At 43.2% G+C, this 19415-nt stretch overlaps 1 protein-coding gene and 3 non-coding genes across 6 annotated transcripts in view; all 4 read left to right on the top strand.

Moving 5' to 3' along the window:
* The first annotated feature begins 1772 nt into the window (after positions 1-1772).
* On the top strand, positions 1773-1863 carry TRNAY-GUA (transfer RNA tyrosine (anticodon GUA)). The gene is given in 2 exon segments: positions 1773-1809; positions 1828-1863. It is a non-coding gene; the product is annotated as a tRNA-Tyr (tRNA).
* Positions 1864-2380: 517 nt separating this feature from the next.
* Positions 2381-2469, top strand: TRNAY-GUA (transfer RNA tyrosine (anticodon GUA)). The gene is given in 2 exon segments: positions 2381-2417; positions 2434-2469. It is a non-coding gene; the product is annotated as a tRNA-Tyr (tRNA).
* A 132-nt stretch (positions 2470-2601) lies between these two features.
* On the top strand, positions 2602-2674 carry TRNAA-AGC (transfer RNA alanine (anticodon AGC)). The gene has a single exon. It is a non-coding gene; the product is annotated as a tRNA-Ala (tRNA).
* Positions 2675-12076: 9402 nt separating this feature from the next.
* Positions 12077-19415, top strand: part of TRIM55 (tripartite motif containing 55) — a 40821-nt gene continuing 33482 nt past the window's right edge. For all 3 annotated transcript variants that reach the window (XM_068525616.1, XM_068525617.1, XM_068525618.1), the window contains exons 1-2: positions 12077-12244; positions 12783-12955. In XM_068525616.1, the coding sequence (XP_068381717.1) occupies positions 12077-12244; positions 12783-12955 (341 nt within the window). The remainder of the gene's footprint in view (positions 12245-12782; positions 12956-19415) is intronic.

Below are 19415 nucleotides of genomic sequence, written 5' to 3' on the forward strand. Positions count from 1 at the left end.
AGGAGGCTTGGTTACCACTCCTCCATGGTTTCCCTGGGACACCCCTGTATCACCGTAATATATGCCACTTGCTTACATTAGCTCTGTGTGGATTTCTATCACAAGTAAGAGGGCCAGAAATCAGGAAACATCTTGGCCCTCCTGGAACGCGTCACTCTGATCTGGCTGGCTGTTTTGGAAGAGGGTGCATCAGGAAGGGGTTATACCAAGGGGCCAGGATTCCTTCACAGTGCAGTGATGGCCACGACAGTGACCTCTGCAGATAATAAACGCCTGACTTGCCACCCTATAAAATGAGACAGTACGAATAAAATGAAGGCCCTTTCCTCTTAGCCTAATTTACAAGGTTCTTTCCATAAACTTGGGAGGAGGGGTGCGACACATCTTCCCCGCCTCTCACAGAGACAGTATTTTTTTTAACTCTCGGAAACACCATATAACTTTAAAAAGCTACCGGCTTGTTACGTGCGAAAAATGGCAAAATGTTCACTAGGAAACAAAAATAAAGCCCACCATTTCGTTCAAGTAGTCTGTGCTTGCCCCACCCTCTAAATTTTTAACTCCTTTCAACCATGTTTGTGTAGCCTTAAGGAAGCCGCTTTCCCCCTTAATGACTAGCCCTTTTTCCTAACCTCGCATTTTCTCCTTAACTCATCCTCACATTTTATTAAAACTTTTACTTTGGGGAGCTGTTACCTTACTTGGGGAGACTTAAGAACTAATTCTAAACGCCTTTCCACAAATAAGATCAATAATTTCAAAATAAAAACTCAATTTGCTCAAACCAACATTATGCCCTCTTGGTTGAAAGGCCCTTGAGGGCAGAACCCAAATCATTAGGTGGTTTTTCTGCTCTGCTGACAACCGAGAAGGGGTTTGTTAAATGAAATGTAAAATGGGAGCGGGCTCCAAAGAACCTTGTAAATAACTTTGTTCCCTCTGCGTTGTCGGGCATGGCTGGCGTGGTTTAGTAACTGGGTGACCGCAACGTCTTCAAATACCTTCCAAGACCCTACGAGCTGAGCCGCGGTAGACGCAGCCCCGCGACATTAACCAGCTTTGTCCCGGGAACTGCGGGCTTGACCTCGGGGCTCCCTCCCCGCTTCCTACCTGGAGCCCGCGGGAACCACCCCTCCTTTCCTCGGCTTTGCCCCGAGCCGTCCTCCTCGCCCGGCCACCGGCGTCCCGTTATTAGTGTTCGCGAACCCCTCAACATCTCGAAAGTTCGACAGGCGGCATCGGAAACCAAGCCCGGTGGCTCTCCGCCCTCGAGGTGTGGTAAACTCTCGGCATTTGTGCTTGGGAGAACCCCGAAGTAGTAAAAATCTCTTATTTTGAAAACTAAGGGGACAAAAACGCCAAGACTGGAAGGAATCGTACCTACAGTCCTCTGATTCGTAGTCGCACGCATCACCCTGCACCACGGACCCCTCACACGAGGGGTGAGGAGACATAAAGGTTACAGAACAGGGAAGCCACACCCGACAGTAACTCCCCTAACACCAGGAGTAAAGAAAAAGTGCGACAGACACGCGGAGGAGTCTTGAGTCTTGACACGAGAGTTCCGAACTAGCTCCTGCCGCAGTCAGGCTCCGCGAGCCACAGCCGGGTAGTCTTTCTGCGCACGCGTAAAACAACATTCGGGCACGTACTCCCTTCGCGCCCCACTCCCTCCATTACGCATGCTCAATTTCATCTCTGGCTAAGGGTTGCGCGCGCTCTGGTTCCTAGGTATTGAATCTCAGGGGGCGGGGACACAGGGCCTTCCCGTCCCTTCGATAGCTCAGCTGGTAGAGCGGAGGACTGTAGTTAATACCGTCAAGAGGCATCCTTAGGTCGCTGGTTCGACTCCGGCTCGAAGGAGACAAGGACGCTTTTGTCGAGCTTCCTGTGATTTATGGTCCTTTCCGCATAAGGATTTCTCTGATAATACATTACTTTCCAAATAACAGGTCGAAACCCTTAGCTTCCTCGGTGTGAATCTTTTGCGAATCCTGGAAACGGGGACATGCGGTCCGAGTTCTGAGCGAGCGGGGCACTGAGTCTGCGCTCAGCGGGGAGGCTGCCGGGTCACGGCCTTCGCTTGTTTCTAAAGCGTCTTCGGCGTTTCCCGAGCCCCTGAGTGCCAACGCGGCGAAGCCGCGTCCCGGGCCAACGGCCGGCTCCCCGGGGCCAGGCCCCTGACCTAGTCCTCAGAGCCCGTGCAAGGTCGGCGATGCGAGCGCTCGGGGCGGCTGCCGTGAAGAGCTGGGAGGTCCGCAAGGAGGATCTCGTGTCCAAGGAACCTGGGAATCACGAAGGCAACGCGGTAGAAAGCACACGAAGCCTAGAAAAATGACTAAAAGTTATGAAGATGAGTTGAGAATATACTCTTCCACTCCCTTCGATAGCTCAGCTGGTAGAGCGGAGGACTGTAGCGTGGTGTCCATAGTCATCCTTAGGTCGCTGGTTCGATTCCGGCTCGAAGGAGAGAAACAACTTTTTGTTACTTTGGTCTTAACCATGAAACAGGGACAAGAATGTGGTCAAGAATATTTATCTTCGCTTCTAAACGCTCTGTTCTCTCTCTAGAGGAAGAGATAAGCAGCCGTGGCCAGCGGTGGGGGATTAGCTCAAATGGTAGAGCGCTCGCTTAGCATGCGAGAGGTAGCGGGATCGATGCCCGCATCCTCCAGTTTTTCTCCTGCTCTCCAGTGGTCCTTTTTCTTTTGATTCTCATTCAACTCGAACAAGAGTTGAAAGTAGTTGGGCGAGCTTGAGGTTACCGCTATTAAAACTTCCCAGACGAGGGTACTTGAGGGGATAATTTTTCTAATCTTAAAATTTTAGACCCATTTACTTTGTGAAGTTCACGAAATTGGTTCTTTTTCTCTCCAAAAATGGAGACAGATTGCTATCACGTCTGTCGGCACTCTGAGTCTTTTGTGATTTGTGATTGATGGCTGCACTTACAGGGACCCATCTGAGTCTAAACTGCGCATAATTAAGGGGACCTGACAGAAAAACAAAATAAAAAACAGAACTTGGAAAAGGACGCTGCTACTTTAAACTTACGTTGAGCTGAGGAGGCGGGGACTATTCTGGTCCATCTCATCTGCGTACAGTGGGGTGCCTGGCTCGTGGCAGATCCAAGATGGATATGATAAAGCAAGGCGGGTACCTGAGGACAGGTGAGGAAGTGGAAAAGACCCTGGACCCAGAGGCTTCTTGTTGGAGGAGGATTCTAACGCCATTTTCCTCCTGGGAAGTAACTTTGGAGAGTTAATTAGAGACCACCACAGAGAGGGAATCAACTGGAGAAAAGTTCTAGCTCGGGCTGCCCTTGAGTGTGGTCTGTTTAGTTAAACAAAGACATGACAAAAACAAACACAAATACACACACTCATTGAAAAATTCAATTTAGCAGAACACACACAAAGTCTTTTCTGGTAATGAAGTCTCTCTATCCTAATTTTCTAGAATAGAGCCATGAAAAAAAGCTGTTGAAATGATATTGCAATTCTCAACACAAAATATAAACCTAGACAAAGGCAGAGATAATACCTTTTATGAGGATGACAATTGAGAAGTGAAAATACTTTTACCTTATTTCCATTTTAGGATTCTAGACAACCTGTATATTTTTGTTACCAATGTGTACAACCTGCTGTTTTTTATTGGCGTGTCTTTCATTTTCTAGGGCAGCTTCCATTTTAAATTCTTTTCAATAAAGTCTCTTTATTGAATGTATAATGATTCACTTAAAATACATCATTTTTTTTCGTGGAAACAAATTTACAAAGTAGGAAAAAGAATCCTTTTATCAGATGATATGTCCCAATTTCTGGTTGGGATGACGGGTGTTCTAGCTGGTGGGCTGGAGGAGCTGGCAGTGAAACTATAAGAACTACAAGAGCAAGAAACGGGTAATAAGTAAAGGAATTGTTAGCAACTGCACCCCAAATTCGGGTGGAGAACACATGTTTGGGACAAGTGAGCTGGGCAAGAACTCAAACAATATCTCAGGATCAGCAACTCAGGTGTGGAATGGAATTCATATAAAAAGTCTATAGATATAAGCTGAGAGGCACTATTGCCTAATGGTTAGTCATGTGGGCTGCAAAACCTGATAGACTTTCTTGTCTTTGCCATTCCCTATCTCGGTGACCTTGGGCAAGTTGCTTGACATCTTGGTACTTCAGTTTCCTCATCTGTAAAATAGGGATGATAATAATGGTACCTACTTTTAATGTAAAGCCCTTCTTACAGTGCCTGGCACATAGTAAACACACGGTGAACATTAGCTGTTATCCGTGTATGTTATTAGCACGCCATAGAGGGAAGGCCTGGAGGCAATATTCTAGAGTTTATACGAGTGTTTATATAAATATATATGAAAGTGCAGGAAAGAGGTGCTTGGATCTCCTCTGCAGGGAAAGTACAACAATTCTAAAAATACAAACTGATGGTTAAGTGAATTATGGTATGACCATATAATAGTATAGCCTTTGAAATTGTATTTATTAAGAACTTCTACTGACTTGGGAAATGTTAATTATTGAATATTAAGTGAATAAAGTAGGCACAGAGCAATATAAACAATAACAATATAAACAAGCATGAATTACCTGTAGGAAACACTGAAGAATACATTAAAATGTTAATACTAGTGATCTTTGGCTAGTAGGATTACTGTGATTTCTTCTTCCTTAAAATTTAAAAATATTTTCTAAGTTCTGTAATAACCATTTATTACTTTAATTGAAAATATAGACGAATCCTAAAAACTTAACAGCTAACATTTATTCAGCACCTCTGACAAGCCAAGCACAGTTCTACTTACTTCACATGTGTTAACTCATTTATTTCTCTCATAAAGAAAACACCAGGCCCAGATGCCTTCAGTGGTGATTCTACCAAACATTTAAGGAAGAAATCACACCAATTGTACACAAACTTCCATAAAATTGAAGAGGAGGGAGTATTGTCTAACTTATTCCATGAAGCCCTCATTATCTTGATCCCAAAACCAAGCAAAGACATTACAAGAAAAGAAAACTACAGACCAATATCCTTCATGAACATAGATGCAAAATTTTTCAACAAAATTTTAGCCAGTTAAATCCAACAATATATAAAAAGGAAAATACATCATGACCAAATGGGTCTTTTCCAAGAATACAAGACTAGTTCAACATTCAAAAATCAAGGTAATTCATCACAGTACTGAAGAAGAAAAACTACACGATCATTTCAGTAGATGCAAAAAAAGCATTTGACAAAATTCAACATCCAGTCCTGATTTTTCAAACTGTCAGCAAACTTGGAAGATAGGGAGAAGGGAACTTTCCCAACCTGATAAAGGGCATCAATGAAAAACACACAGCTAACATTATACTTAGTGATATGAATGCTTTCCTCTTAAGATCAGGAAAGAAGCAAGGAAAACCATTCTGGGGTCTCTAGCCAGTGCAATATGGCAAGAAAAATGAAGTAAAAGACTTCCAGATTGGAAGGGAAGAAATAAAACTATCTCATTATTTAAAATACTGATTATATGTTGAAATGATAATAGTTTATATAGTTTGGGGTTAAATAAAATATATTAATAAAATTAATTTCATTGGTTTCTGTTTTTTAATGTGGCTACTAGAAATTTAAAATCTTATATATGGCTCATATTTGTCACTCACATCTTATTTCTATTGTACAGTTAGGTCAGAGAGGTAGGTAGGGGCCAAATCATGTCAGGCCTTAGGGATCACAGTGAGGATTAATGTCTTTATCCCTAGGGGTAATATGACCATTAATGGGATTTAAATAGAGTGTAACACATGAGAAGCAGATTGCAGAAGGCAAGAGTAAATTCAGAGACATCAGTTAGCAGGCTGGGGCGGAGGGGAGGTAAGACTAGATTGTGTGCATTGAGGGTGGAGCCCAGTGTCCTTGATCTTGAAGCCAAGGTAAGGAGTTCAGACATGGCCATTGGGAAGGCCTTACGCTAAAGTATTTGCTACTTTTAGGGACTGTCACTGTTTATTTCTGGCATGTGAACTATGCCAAGAAATGTTCAGAGGAAAGTACAATATGTTAGTTTTCTAACATTTCCTTAGAGATATGTATGATGAAGTAAAATTTATAAACAACAGATTTGGAGAAGGATTAATTATCAAGAAGAAAAAAAGCTTTCAGCCGGAAGTTTGCAAACTATCTAATGAAAGAAATGCCACTTAGCTTCTGTTAAGTACTTTTCAAGTCAGTTAATTTCATTTTTAGTTTAGCTTTTGTAAAATGTTTCTTTTCACTAAAAACTTTAAAATCACATATTCAAGCTGCCTATTGCCAGAAAAACAGCTAAACTGAAAAGATTGACAATGTAAACAGAAGGAAAATGCTAAGCATTTTGTAGATGTCAAGAGTCCTTGGTGTAAGAAGACGGACGGATGGGTGGATGGATGAATGGATCAATATTGCAGGGAAAAATTAACAACCTCATTGTCTTAGTTTAAGAGGACCTGGTCTGTAAACTATTAAGCATTGGCCTTTGTTTTGGCATAGGATTAAAGTGATTTTCAGGAGACTTAACTGGTGCTGGAGTTGACCTGAAAGTCTCAGTCCACTCATGACCTAGTGTTCCAGTCTAACTAAACCTTCTTCTCCAGCAATGCCTACTGTCTGCCTCCATATCCACACAGTCTGGTGTTTCTCTCCTTGTTTTAATGATTTTGTCGACCACCAACTTTCTCACTTCTGGTGGGTAAAAGAAGGAAGAATTCTCCTTCCTCTACCTTAGAGAATGAGCTGAAATCAAGATCAGCCTTCCAGTTCCTCTTGTTTTCTCTTCCTCCAGGGCTGCACTCTGCCTCACTGCTTTGCTTCAAACTATATCTATTTTTTACTTCCCTTTAGCTCCACTTTCCATCTGTCTTGTTTGATGAATGGCTAGCTAGTTCCTGGAGCTAAGCCTAGATTATTTTCAAGTACCTGGATTTGCAATTATGTATGTTAAAGAGACAAAAAGAACATGGGTAAATGAAATGCTGAGGACATTCTGGAATCCTTGGGAAGTATACTGATTCTGACACTGATTCTCTGGGAACTTTCTAATGCCTCCTATTCCGCAGAGTGCTCTGTCTTGTTTTGCAAGTTGGAATCTAGAGTTGATGTTGATTTTCTAACTATTCTGGGGTTAGAGGAGTTTCGTATCACCCTAACTAGAAAGTACAAAATCCACCAAAAGAGAGGAACCCAGTTCCTGCCAGAGAATGCTTCATATATAATTCAATTTTCCCCAAAGGTTTTTTAATATCTTATGTTCTAGGACTGGTGTCCAGTATGGTGACCTCCAGCCCCATATGGTTATTTAAACATGTTTAAATGGAATAAAATTAAAAATTCATGGACTTCCCTGGTGGTACAATGGTTGGGAATCTGCCTGCCAATGCAGTGGACACAGATTCGAGCCCTGGTCCAGGAAGATACCACTTGCTGCGGAGCGGCTGAGCCCGTGCACCATAACTGCTGAGCCTGTGCTCTGGAGCCCACGAGCCGCAACTGCTGAGCCCACGTGCCACAACTACTGAAGCCCGCGCACCTGGAGCCCATGCTCTGCAACAGGAGGGGCCACCGCAATGAGAAACCCATGTACCGCAACAAAGAGTAGCCCCCACTCGCTGCAACCGGAGAGAGCCCACGTGCAGCAATGAAGACTCAATGCTGCCATAAATAAATAAATGAATGAATGAATGAATGAATGAATGAAAAAAAAATTCAGTTCCTGAGTTGCACTATACACATTTCAAGTACTCAATAGCTACCTGTGACTAGAGGTTGGCCAGCACAAATGTAGAACATTTACATCATTGCAGAAAATTCTAATGGACAATGTGCTGTAGAGTATGGGGTGGGGTAGCTTAGTAGATGAGTCAAAAGGTATCATTCTGCGCAACTACTTAACTTCATTGAGCCACAGTTGGCTCAATGGAGATAATAATATCTACTCTAGAGAGCTATCCTAAGAAATGATTGGTACTCTGCAAATATTTATTATGTTTGTTGTGGTGGTGTAGTACTAAAGTAAGGGATTGTAGAACCTCATTTTCTCCCTCCCTGAGATTAAGAACATACTGAGATCTACATTTCGCTGGACCCTGAAGTCTGGGTTCATTTGGCCTGGTAGCTAGAGGTTGAAAGAGGTCAAGAATCTTCTCTTTCTATTGTCACCCCTCAGTGCCAAGTCCACCGTGGGCGTAAACTCAGGTTCTTAGGGACCCATCTTGCTTCCTTTGACTTATCTAGGGGATTTGGGAAACTTCTGGAGGACGTGAGAGCCATGGTGGTTTTGCTTCAGCTTCTCAATGTGTCTAAACACACCCGTACCGCAGTGTGGTAGGACTCAAGAATGGGGGGAAATTGGTTCTTCAAACTATGGCAACTTCCTGTGTAATTACCCCTGATTGGTTTCAACTCCCTGTGCTAGGGTGTGGGTAGGAGAGGGGAGGAAGTCATGCACCACCCCTATAGAGTCCAGGGTACCTTCAGGAGCCTAAGCTGGTTTTCGCATCTCTGTGGAGGCCCAGGTCCACTGCAAATTCCAGAGCCTTGAAGCTGAGTTCAATTCTGATTCATTTCCAGAATTTTTGCCATCTCTCAGACTCTGAATGATTTGGGAGCAGACTAAAATTTTCTAGTTCCTCCCTAGGAACCAGAGTGCTACCCCCGTGTCCCACTCCCAACTCACATGCCCCCCCTATAGATGGCTGGTCTCTGAGAGGGGGAGGAGCAGGAATGGAGGAAAGAGGATGAGGAGGGGAAGGTGGTTCTTATCCATCAACTTGGCTCTTCTTCCTGCGGGCTTCTTGCTAGTATCCTCTGTAGCTTCCAGGGGCAGTTCTAAGACAAAACGAAAGGCAGAGAACAAGAAGGAGCAGAGAGTAAAAGGAGAGGGTAGGGTTCAACTCTCCATCAAATAATTCACCTGGGGATTCTCAATGTTCATGCAGTTTCAGAGTGTTTTTTTCTACAAATACTGCTAAGTTAGGTTATGAACCCCACTCACAGATAAAAGAACTGATATCCAACTAGGTGAGGTCACATTCCTAGGATCACCAGGTGAGGTGGACATGGGAGCTGGACCTCCTGACTCCCTGTGCAACCTCTCACTGCATCATCTTGGTTGCTCTGGCTCAGGCATCTGAGTCACCCCTGAGGATTCTACTCTCATAGCCACCAGAGTCCATTTCCTCCTTTCCTTCCCCACTGCCATTCGTCACCCGGTGCCAGGGCGTCATGACCTCTCACCTAGGCTATTGGCAACAACCTCCCATCTGGTCTTTAGCCAGGTCACCTTCACACTGACCTATCCCAACCACCACTGAGATTAATTTCACCAATGCACAGCTCTCAGGGAAATGTCCCTGTGAGACACTCTCAACGACTTCCTGTTGCCTAATTTATTAAGTGGTAAAAACTCTTCAGCCCAGTATTCATGGGCTGCCAATGTGCCAGAAGCATGCTCTGCACTCCAGCCCAAAGCACCACACGCTCTGAGCGTTCCCGGCACTCCTGTCTGCTTCTGTGCCTTCTCTTGGAAGCCCCACCTACGCCCCACTGCCCACAGAACGACATGCCCATTGGTGTCTAGGTTCCTCAGTGGATCAATGCAAATGCCACCCGACCCATGAAGCCCTCCTGATTCCTCCAACTCTGGAATTCTCCGGAATTTTTTTTTTTGGTTTTTTTTGGCCATGCTGCACGGAATGGGGATCTTAGTTTCCCGACCAGGGATCAAACCCGCGCCCCCTGGAAGCACAGAGTCTTAACCACTGGACCACAAGGGAAGTCCCTGAAGTTCTTTATCACATTTTGTTTTGTACTGGGGTTCTGTATATGCGTGTCTTATCTCTACTATTTATTAGGCTGAGCTCCTTGAGGACAATGACCTGTATCTTGTTCATCTTTCAAGACACATGATAAACACTCAACAAATATTTTTTGAAAGAATGAATTCCTCTTAAAAGGATAGGCTTGGCTATAGTGTATAGTATTAGTTTAAGTGCTTTTCCTTAGGTTGCAAGGTCTTTTACAGTAGAAACTTCATCTTTCTTAGAAAATAGCTCTCATATTTTGCTCAGACCTCCATAGCCCATGTAACAATAAACACAGTTAACTGTCTAGGCTAGGTGAACTGAATTAACTCAGTAAAACAATGTCACCAATTCCCTTCTTCACTGTAAACAGACATTGAAAGGAATAACAAAATTCTCCAAAGATCCCTGAAATGTTTATGAATACGTATAACTTATTATTAGTTAATAGAGCTTATTAGATTCTCAATAAACTCTCAGTGCACACAGCACTAAGGGCACACATAACCAGTCACAACGATCTACTCCTTACTGGTAATTAAGTGCACCCTGGGGCTGTGTTAACAAAATGTGTTCATTGTATGGGGTTTTTTAAATCAAGGAGAAATAAAGCTGCAAATTCATTACATAAAAAAATAGACATGTGTTTCTTATTTCATTTTTGATCTGATTTTAAATCTTTAAATAAAACATATAGATGAAACAGTTGTTTCACAAAATCCTGGCAAACATCAGAATTGAAATTGATGACTCAAGAGCAGACCAAGAATTCTCAGAAATGACCAGGGAAACTATCATTTAAAAAATCAACTTGGTAAATGAGACAAATGCAGAGGGGTATAGATATTTCAGACCAGATGAAACCCAGGTGTGGAAGCAGGATTCCATTTTCACTTCCACTGAAAATGGCACTGATATTTGTCCCCCACTATATGGCAAAATAAAATAATGGGTCTGCCACCCCATGTGCCAGTTACTACCTCATTACTGATTGTTGGTGCAAACTAAAATTTTTAAAGATTGCCAAATTTTCTTTGTGTTTCTAGGTGTGTGTAGGGGTGGCGGTGTATAGGATGAAGGAGGATTAGGAAAAAGAGAGAGAAAAGAGCATACTAGAGCTTTATTACACAACTTTAAAAAAAAAAATTGGATCAACTGGTGTTTGCATTTTTTAAAAATTTTGCAGGGCTTCCCTGGTGGCGCAGTGGTTGAGAATCCGCCTGCCAATGCAGGGCACACAGGTTCGAGCCCTGGTCTGGGAAGATCCCACATGCCGCGGAGCGGCTGGGCCCGTGAGCCACAACTACTGAGCCTGCGCATCTGGAGCCTGTGCTCTGCAACAAGAGAGGCCGCGATAGTGAGAGGCCCGCGCACCGCGATGAAGAGTGGTCCCCACTTGCCACAACTAGAGAAAGCCCTCGCACAGAAGCGAAGACCCAACACAGCCAAAAATAAATAAATTAATTAATTAATTAAAAAAAAATATGTACTTAAAAAAAAATTTTTGCGGATACTTTTATGGTGAAAAGATTTGAAATCAGTTTTTAAGTTGAAATTTTTCCCATTTCGCAACCCTCACAAAGATGAAATATTTAACACTAAGCAAGTCTTTTTAGTTGATTACCCTTGTGAAGCCAGGATAATGATATTCAAGACGTGCTTTGTTTGTTTTCACCTAAGATAGTATGATCATGCTACTTTTGGTGACTCGCTTCCGAAATTCTCAAGACAGAAATGGCATTCGTTATACCGTGAAACTCTTGGACTACGTTCTCCCCGGTCCTGGAGAAGCCCATCACCCAGCCCTTACTGATTGCTCACAGGGGGCATAGCTCAGTGACTCGGCACCAACATTTGCATTTGTTGTTGACAACTGTCGGCTTCCCCTCCCTCTCCTCACAACCCCGTCTAAATGGGGTTTGTAATCCTCCTTCCCACCCACTCTCTTCACTCCCTGGGGTGGGAATGTTGGCCCCTGTTCTCTGTCACCTGTCAGAATCCATCCTCCTGTCACTGGCTTATATGGACAAGTCTGTCTGCTGTCATGTGACCCTCGGCTGCTAAAAACAGCTCCAGCCCCACTCTGAACCTGGGCCTGAAACAATGTCCTCCACGGAAAGAAACGTAAAGGACACTTGATCACACAATCCTTGGAATTATTTCCAGGAATCACTTGCAGAAACCATTCGAAGCACCCTTTCCCTGGCAGAGCGCACAGGGACGGCCAGGAGATGAGCGCATCTTTGAATTACAAGTCTTTTTCCAAAGAGCAGCAGACCATGGATAACTTGGAGAAGCAACTCATCTGTCCCATCTGTTTAGAGATGTTCACGAAACCCGTGGTCATTCTCCCCTGCCAGCACAACCTGTGTAGGAAATGTGCCAGTGACATTTTCCAGGTAGGTTTGTTTGGAATGTAGGGGGTGGAAAAGATTCCCTCTTCTCCGAATCAAGCGCTTAACTTTGAGGTCATTTCTTTGGAAAGCTGTATAAGGTTGCATTTGTTAAAAAAAAAAAAAAAAGTTTTTAAAGTGATTTGCTTTCTACTTTGCTGTCAGCCTCCTTCTTACTCTCAAATCTAATTTTATTTCAATACCAAGAATCATACTTGTTTAAAAAAAATTGAATCTGTCTCAAAATTGTAAATAAATTACTGCCCAAGACATTAATGTTGGAGTTTCTGGCTGGAACTTTCGGTTATGAAAATGCTGGTTGGAAAAGCACCTCATTCTGAAGATGGTACATGGCACTTGACTGTGGATAAGTATTGGGCCTGCAGCTCAGGACCACTTGCTGATAATGCCCTAAGGGATGATCTCACAGCAAGCTGAAAGCAGGAGTTGATGTTGTTCATAGTGTAACAGAGAGTGAAGGGAAGCCTCTGAAAAGCTACCTGTGGCATTACTCAATTCCTCTTTTCTTGCTTGGCGAGAACAGGCCTCTAACCCGTACTTGCCCACAAGAGGAGGTAGCACTGTGGCCTCGGGGGGCCGATTCCGTTGCCCATCCTGCAGACATGAAGTGGTTTTGGACAGACATGGGATCTACGGGCTTCAGAGGAACCTGCTGGTGGAAAATATCATTGACATCTACAAGCAGGAGTCCACCAGGTAGGGTTCTCCTGTGTGTCAGACACATCTGAAGCTTGTCTTTATTATTTGTTTGTTTGTTTTAGTGGGTCACTATACTGAATGCTTGTTTACCAATCAGGGGCTAATTGTTTTATAGGAAAATGTTTTTCCAAGTCAGTCCTTCCCAATGGGAGTGAGAGTTGCTCTTGGGAGGAGAGAAGGAAGCTGGGGCCCATGCTTTTGTATCAATTTCAGAATGAAGTAACTCATTAACACTAATCCAGTCCAGATGGTGATATTGAAAGAGGCATAATGCTGCCCTACCCCCAGCCTTGTATTACATCCCTTGTAGACGTTTCTGCGCTGCACAGCTCCTTTATAGCTCCAGATTCTACACAGCAGAAAAATTAGAGTGCAAAACTCTACAGAAAATGAACAGAAATGGCATCTCCCAAAATCGGCCTGTCCTTAGTTCAGACAGACTCATTTTAAAATTATCTAGAGGATAATAATAAAAACAAAATCCTCTGACATAGTTAGTCATGGTAGTGACTCTGGGAAGTAGCAAAGCAAGGTAGACTCCTGGGATTTAGCAACTTAGAGTTTAGAGACATGGGAGGAAAAAAAATGATGGAGCTCAGGTTATGTTTCCCTATTCTCTAGGTTATTCTTCCTGAATACTCTTGGCATTCACCTGCTGATTGACACGCAGCATATACATCAGTCATCTTTTTATTTTTTTGAAAAGGTCTTCTTATTCATCGAATCACACTGGCTATAGAATTCCTTTCCTAGAGACAACACAGGGGAGTTCATTCCTAGAAGTGCTGGTGTGAGGAGCCCTTTTTCAACTGTACACAAGGCAGTCAAGTCCATAGCGCTTGACAGCAATACTGAGACCATCTAGAAATGATCTCACTGTGCTTCCTAGTAGGAGACACGGATTCACGGAACATCTGCAGGGCTCAAAGAGCCTGTGCTCTTAGAAGGAAAGCTGTTCTATAAATCGAACATATAATTATTATAATTGCTATGGCTATTCATTTCTGCTTAAGATTCAAAACTAAATTAGGTAGTGCCAGGATATAGATGGCACTGGGAAGAAGAATTGCTGATGACATATTGCAGAGATACAGAGTGGGCTATTTCCCTCGCTTCCAAAATCTATTGAGAAGAAGGAAAGTACCGCTGTTGTAATTAAGATCTGATCTCATTTTTTTTCATTATTTTAAGATGCAAATAGATACACTGTCTCTTAAAAAAGTTAACCAGCCAATTAATAACCAACTAATTATTAAGGCTGTTTATATAACAACTGATTCAGTGCCTGCAACAGTGCCTTGCACAGAATAGTTGCTCCATAAGTACCAGATGTTTAAGCAACACCATAAATCTTACACGTTCTATTTATTGCAATAATTTTCTGTTTTGCTACTTGCCACAGTGAGAGCTTGAATGATGTGAAATAATAACAATAATTGTTATGTAATCCCGAGAAGAGGAGATGTTAAAATCTGTAGCGTAACACTACATGACACATCCTGGCTTTAAAGTCTATGCAATGCATCTGCCAAAACTAGTGCCTAGGTGAACAAATTAAAAGCAAGGAATCAATTTCTAACAATGAAGCGCACAGCTGAGTAGCCTAGTGGTGTTTTTGTGATTATCAAATTCTTCTTATGCTGCTGTTTCTTGAACCTGAGACTTGCCTTTGGGACATTTTTAATTGGTAGCAAAACCACAAACTGTACAGAGAGCTCGGGCACATGTTTGGACATAAACCCAGTTGTTCCCTGAGGGCTGGCAGCTTTACCAGCCCAGAATCCTAAGCCTCAGGGTATGTGAGGTGACTCTGGAATAACTTTGATATACAGAGTGAGATGAACCCTGGCCCACATTAAGGTGGCAGCAGAAAGGGCAGGGGCTGGTCAACTCTGGCCTCCCACAGAATGGCTAGAGATTGTAGGTCTCAATAAAACCTGGGCTTCTTATCTAGAATTCTGCCTGGTGCTGAACTAGCCACAGCTTGGGGGTGGTATGGGGGTGGGGCGATGCGTGAAGGAACGAATTTCACTAATATTAGTAATGAACATAACGGGACTTCCCTGGTGGTCCAGTGGCTAGGGCTCCACGCTTCCACTGCAGGGGGCACGGGTTCAATCCCTGGTCGGGGAGCTAAGATTCCACATGTCCCACGGCCAAAAAAAAAAAAAAAAAAAGGAACATAATAATTAACTTTAAAATACAGCAAGTCAAACTAATATGTGTTGAATATGCGTCAGCCACTGTTCAGGGTGTTATCCACATGAATCATGTGTAATTCTTTAATTCTCACGAGTATTTTAAATATGTTATTGAAAGTAATTCCTATGCATATGCATAATTTTAAACATTCCAATCGCACTACAAGGCCTCTAAAGAGAGCTGCATTCCCTGTCCTACTCTCTCTTTGCCCCCAAGTCTCACTCCCTGGAGTCGGCCACGTTTAATTCTTTCAGCTGTTCTTCTGCCATTTATCACCCAGTGATGTGTGTATGCTACCAGCAGGCTCCTATTCTTTGGTTTTTCAGTTTTAGACATTATCTATTGACTTCACTGTAGACAATTAGGGCTGAGCCCCCGCGTGGTTGGCTTTACCTTCTACTTTTCTTTTACTCTCCCCTGGGTTGAAACCCTTGTTTCCTGGATCCTTTGTCGTCCTCTTTGTTGGTTTACTCTACTGTTTTTGTGGAGCACATCCTCAAGTAATCCCCTAAAGTGTGCAAAAAGTCCTCCTCTTTCCAGTACCCCCCACCGCCCCGCCCTGCACTCCTGCCTTCTGGGTGCCTGGCCTCTGCAGTCCCAGGGCCCTTGCCTGTAAAGCTGTAAAGCTGTAAAGCCTGTAGGGAACCTGTAAAGCTTGAGCAGCTTGTCCTGTGCGCCTTTACCCTGCAGGCTCTCAGCAGAACCAAGACGCATTTCAAGCAGGTCACTTCCCTTCGTCCAGCTGTTCCCAGTTTCCAACATTTGGTTGCATCTCTCCTCTGCTGTCATTTTGCTCATTTTTTGTCCTTATTGATTTATACCTTTTTATTCCCTTACTCTCGTTTTAGTGGGATTTCAGCAGGAAACATAAATAAATAAATGCATGCGTTCATTCTGTCATATCTAATTAGAAGACTCCTAGTCCAATTTTCAGATATGAGTAAAAGCTGAGCCTGAAAGAGTTGAAGGAACTCGCCTAAGGCCATACGGCCACCACTTGGAGAAACTGAGTTGGGATTAAACTTTGAGATCAGTTTGACTGTAAAAGTACTGCCTGAACATGGAAGCAACCTAAGTGTCCATGGACAGATGAATGGATAAAGAAGATGTGGCACATATATACAATGGAATATTACTCAGCCATAAAAAGAAACGAAATTGAGTTATTTGGAGTGAGGTGGATGGACCTAGAGTCTGTCATACAGAGTGAAGTAAGTCAGAAAGAGAAAAACAAATACTGTATGCTAACACATATATATGGAATCTAAAAAAAAAAAAAAATTGCTCTGAAGAACCTAGGGGCAGGACAGGAATAAAGATGTGGATGTAGAGAATGGACTTGAGGACATGGGGAGGGGGAAGGGTAAGCTCAGACGAAGTGAGAGAGTGGCATGGACATATATACACTACCAAACGTAAAATAGATAGCTAGTGGGAAGCAGCAGTATAGCACAGGGAGATCAGCTCGGTGCTTTGTGACCACCTAGAGGGGTGGGATAGGGAGACGCAAGAGGGAGGGGATATGGGGATATATGTATACATATAGCTGATTCACTTTGCTACACAGCAGCAACTAACACAACAATGTAAAGCAATGATACTCCAATAAAGATGTTAAAAAAACCCAAAAGTACTGCCTGCAATGCCTCATCAGCACCAGATGCCCATCCTTCAGGAAACTTGAGGATGGTCCCCGAAACCCCAGAGAGCAGAGGGAACAGGCTACAGACTCCCTGAGACTCGCCTGCGCGGAACGGCTGGGGGCCACAGCCAGCATCTGGCACTGAGACCCGAACCACAGCTGAGAGCTCGGACACCCTCACCTCATGAAGTTGCCTTTGCGTCTTTATTCTACATGCCACATTTGTCCCAGGTCTGTTATGTGGCGTAAGGTGTCTGAAGGTTTTCATTCTACGCCCATTTGTAAGTGGGGGAATGCCTCTCGGCCTGTGTTGCCACCTGAACAAGAACAACCTAATAAGGAATATTGCAGGCAGTCCTTGGTCTGTATTGCATAATGAAAAAGTAATCACAATCGACAACTAAATGAAGAGCCCATGGCTGTTTCCACATTTTCAGTATTGCATACCCTGCAAATATCTGAGCCCTACAATATCGTCTCTGGTCAGAGCTGCTAACATCGGAGCAGCACGTGGGACGCAGGCTACCCTCGGGAAATGCCTCGGGGAGAGGGGCCACAGTAGCATCAGCTGTGCCATCTCCCAGTTAATGTGCTCTGGACGCTTGCTTGACATTTATTACGAGGTGGAGGTACAGGGGAGGGAAGGTTTTAGAGGTAGAGAAGCCTTTGGCCAAGCAGAGACTGAATCACCACTCCTAGTCTCTAGATAACCCCCGGAGGCCTTTGTCATTTATAAGTGGAGTCTTCAGGATGTTGTCTGGTCTTTTCCTTTGCCACTCAGGAGAGCCAAGTGACTAAGCTTTGCCCATAGTTCACACGCCTTCTCCAGTTTTATGTTAGAGCACAGGGAACACTGTCCACGAATCTGGCAAATTCCCTTTTACTTCTCATTCATTCAACAAATATGTACTGAGCACCTACTCTATGCAAGGCACTGTTCTTGGCACTGGGAACCCAGCAAAAAAGGAGACAGACCATGGCCCCTGCCCTCATGGAGCTCACATTCCAGTGGAGGAAATAGACCATAATATATATAATGGAATATTATTCAGCCATACAAAAGAATGAAATATTGCCATTTGCAGCAACATGGATGGACCTAGAGAATATTATACTAGTGAAGTAAGTCAGACAGAGAAAGACAAATATTATATGATATCACTTATATGTGGAATCTAAAAAATAATACAAATGAATCTATATACAAAACGTAAAAAGACTCACACCAGACATAGAAAACAAATTTATGGTTACTAAAGGGGAAAGGGAAGGGGGAGAGGGATAAATTAGGAGTATGGGATTAAACAAACTACTATATTAAAAAAATAGATAAGCTACAAGGATTTCCTGCATAGAGCAGGGAATTATATTCAATATCTTGTAAAAACCTATAGTGGAAAATAATCTGGAAATATATATATGTATAACTGAATCACTTTGCTGTACACCTGAAAGTAACACAATATTGTAAACCAACTATACTTCAATAAAATAAAAATTCAGTTCCAAATCTGAGATGCTTCTAAATAATCATATGTTTGGGAAAATGAGGAAAGATTTTGGATTTGTATTTAAATTTTCCAAACAATTCTGAAAACTATTAACAGCCTCAGTCTTTGGATAGGACATATCAAAATTCCAGATTTCGTATAAGTAGGCTAAAACCACCCTTCCCCCCATGATCTCCAGAGGGAGCCTATGGCATCACAAGGTGACATAATTTTGATCTTGATGTATTCTAACACCTAAACCACGATGATGGTTAGGGGAATATACCAGGTCCTACCACGTGATGTGAACCTGGGCTCTCCAGGTGATTTCACAGCTAACAGGTTATCCTTAAGCAGCAATAACTTGTCACTACCTCTCTCATGCTTCTTCATTGCTTGGACATGGTGGTACCCCGGAAGTGCAAATCTCACTAGCACATACAAACCCAATGCTCCATTATGACCTGGGCAGCTTTGAAAAGTTTTGGTTGGTTTGGTTTGGGAAAACTGAAACTTGAGGATTATCTGTGAGATTTGGACTTCTGGGGTACCACCATGTCCCAGAACAACATTTTGCACTTTTCTTATTGCCTAAAGTATTCCGTGTAATTGTTCACATTCACTGAGCACATACTACCCCACTCTTAACCACTGCTGAGTCCTCAGGAAGTTACGTACATTTAATTTTTTGTGCTAATGGCAGGAGAAGACCCAAACAAATTAATAAAGCACTCGCTGATATTTTTCCTCTTTACACACAACTACTTCCAACCAGCGCCGGGACGAATTATCAGAGATTTGGGCTCCCCCAGCCCACCTCCACGCTCACTCCTTTTGCTGGGGCCAGAGGCTGCAGCGGTGGGGTAAACGGGCCTCCCCAACGCTGGTGCAAACTTGAGATTTAGTTTATCGGCAACCTTCTCCTCTTTACCCGTAATTGTAAAGTCTCTCTTGAGAGACTTGTGAGCATGTGGAGATGGTGCTGAAGCAGCTCCTAAGGAAAGAATCCGGTGTTCAGCTTTCAGGAATTGCACTCGCCCGTTTTTAAACCTTGAAATCGGCCAATGGGGGGAATCCTCACACCACAGAAATTGGCAAATGCTACAGGTCACCGTCTCCATGT

The sequence above is a fragment of the Eschrichtius robustus genome, chromosome 17 (genome assembly GCF_028021215.1).
Source record: "Eschrichtius robustus isolate mEscRob2 chromosome 17, mEscRob2.pri, whole genome shotgun sequence".
Taxonomy (NCBI): domain Eukaryota; kingdom Metazoa; phylum Chordata; class Mammalia; order Artiodactyla; family Eschrichtiidae; genus Eschrichtius; species Eschrichtius robustus.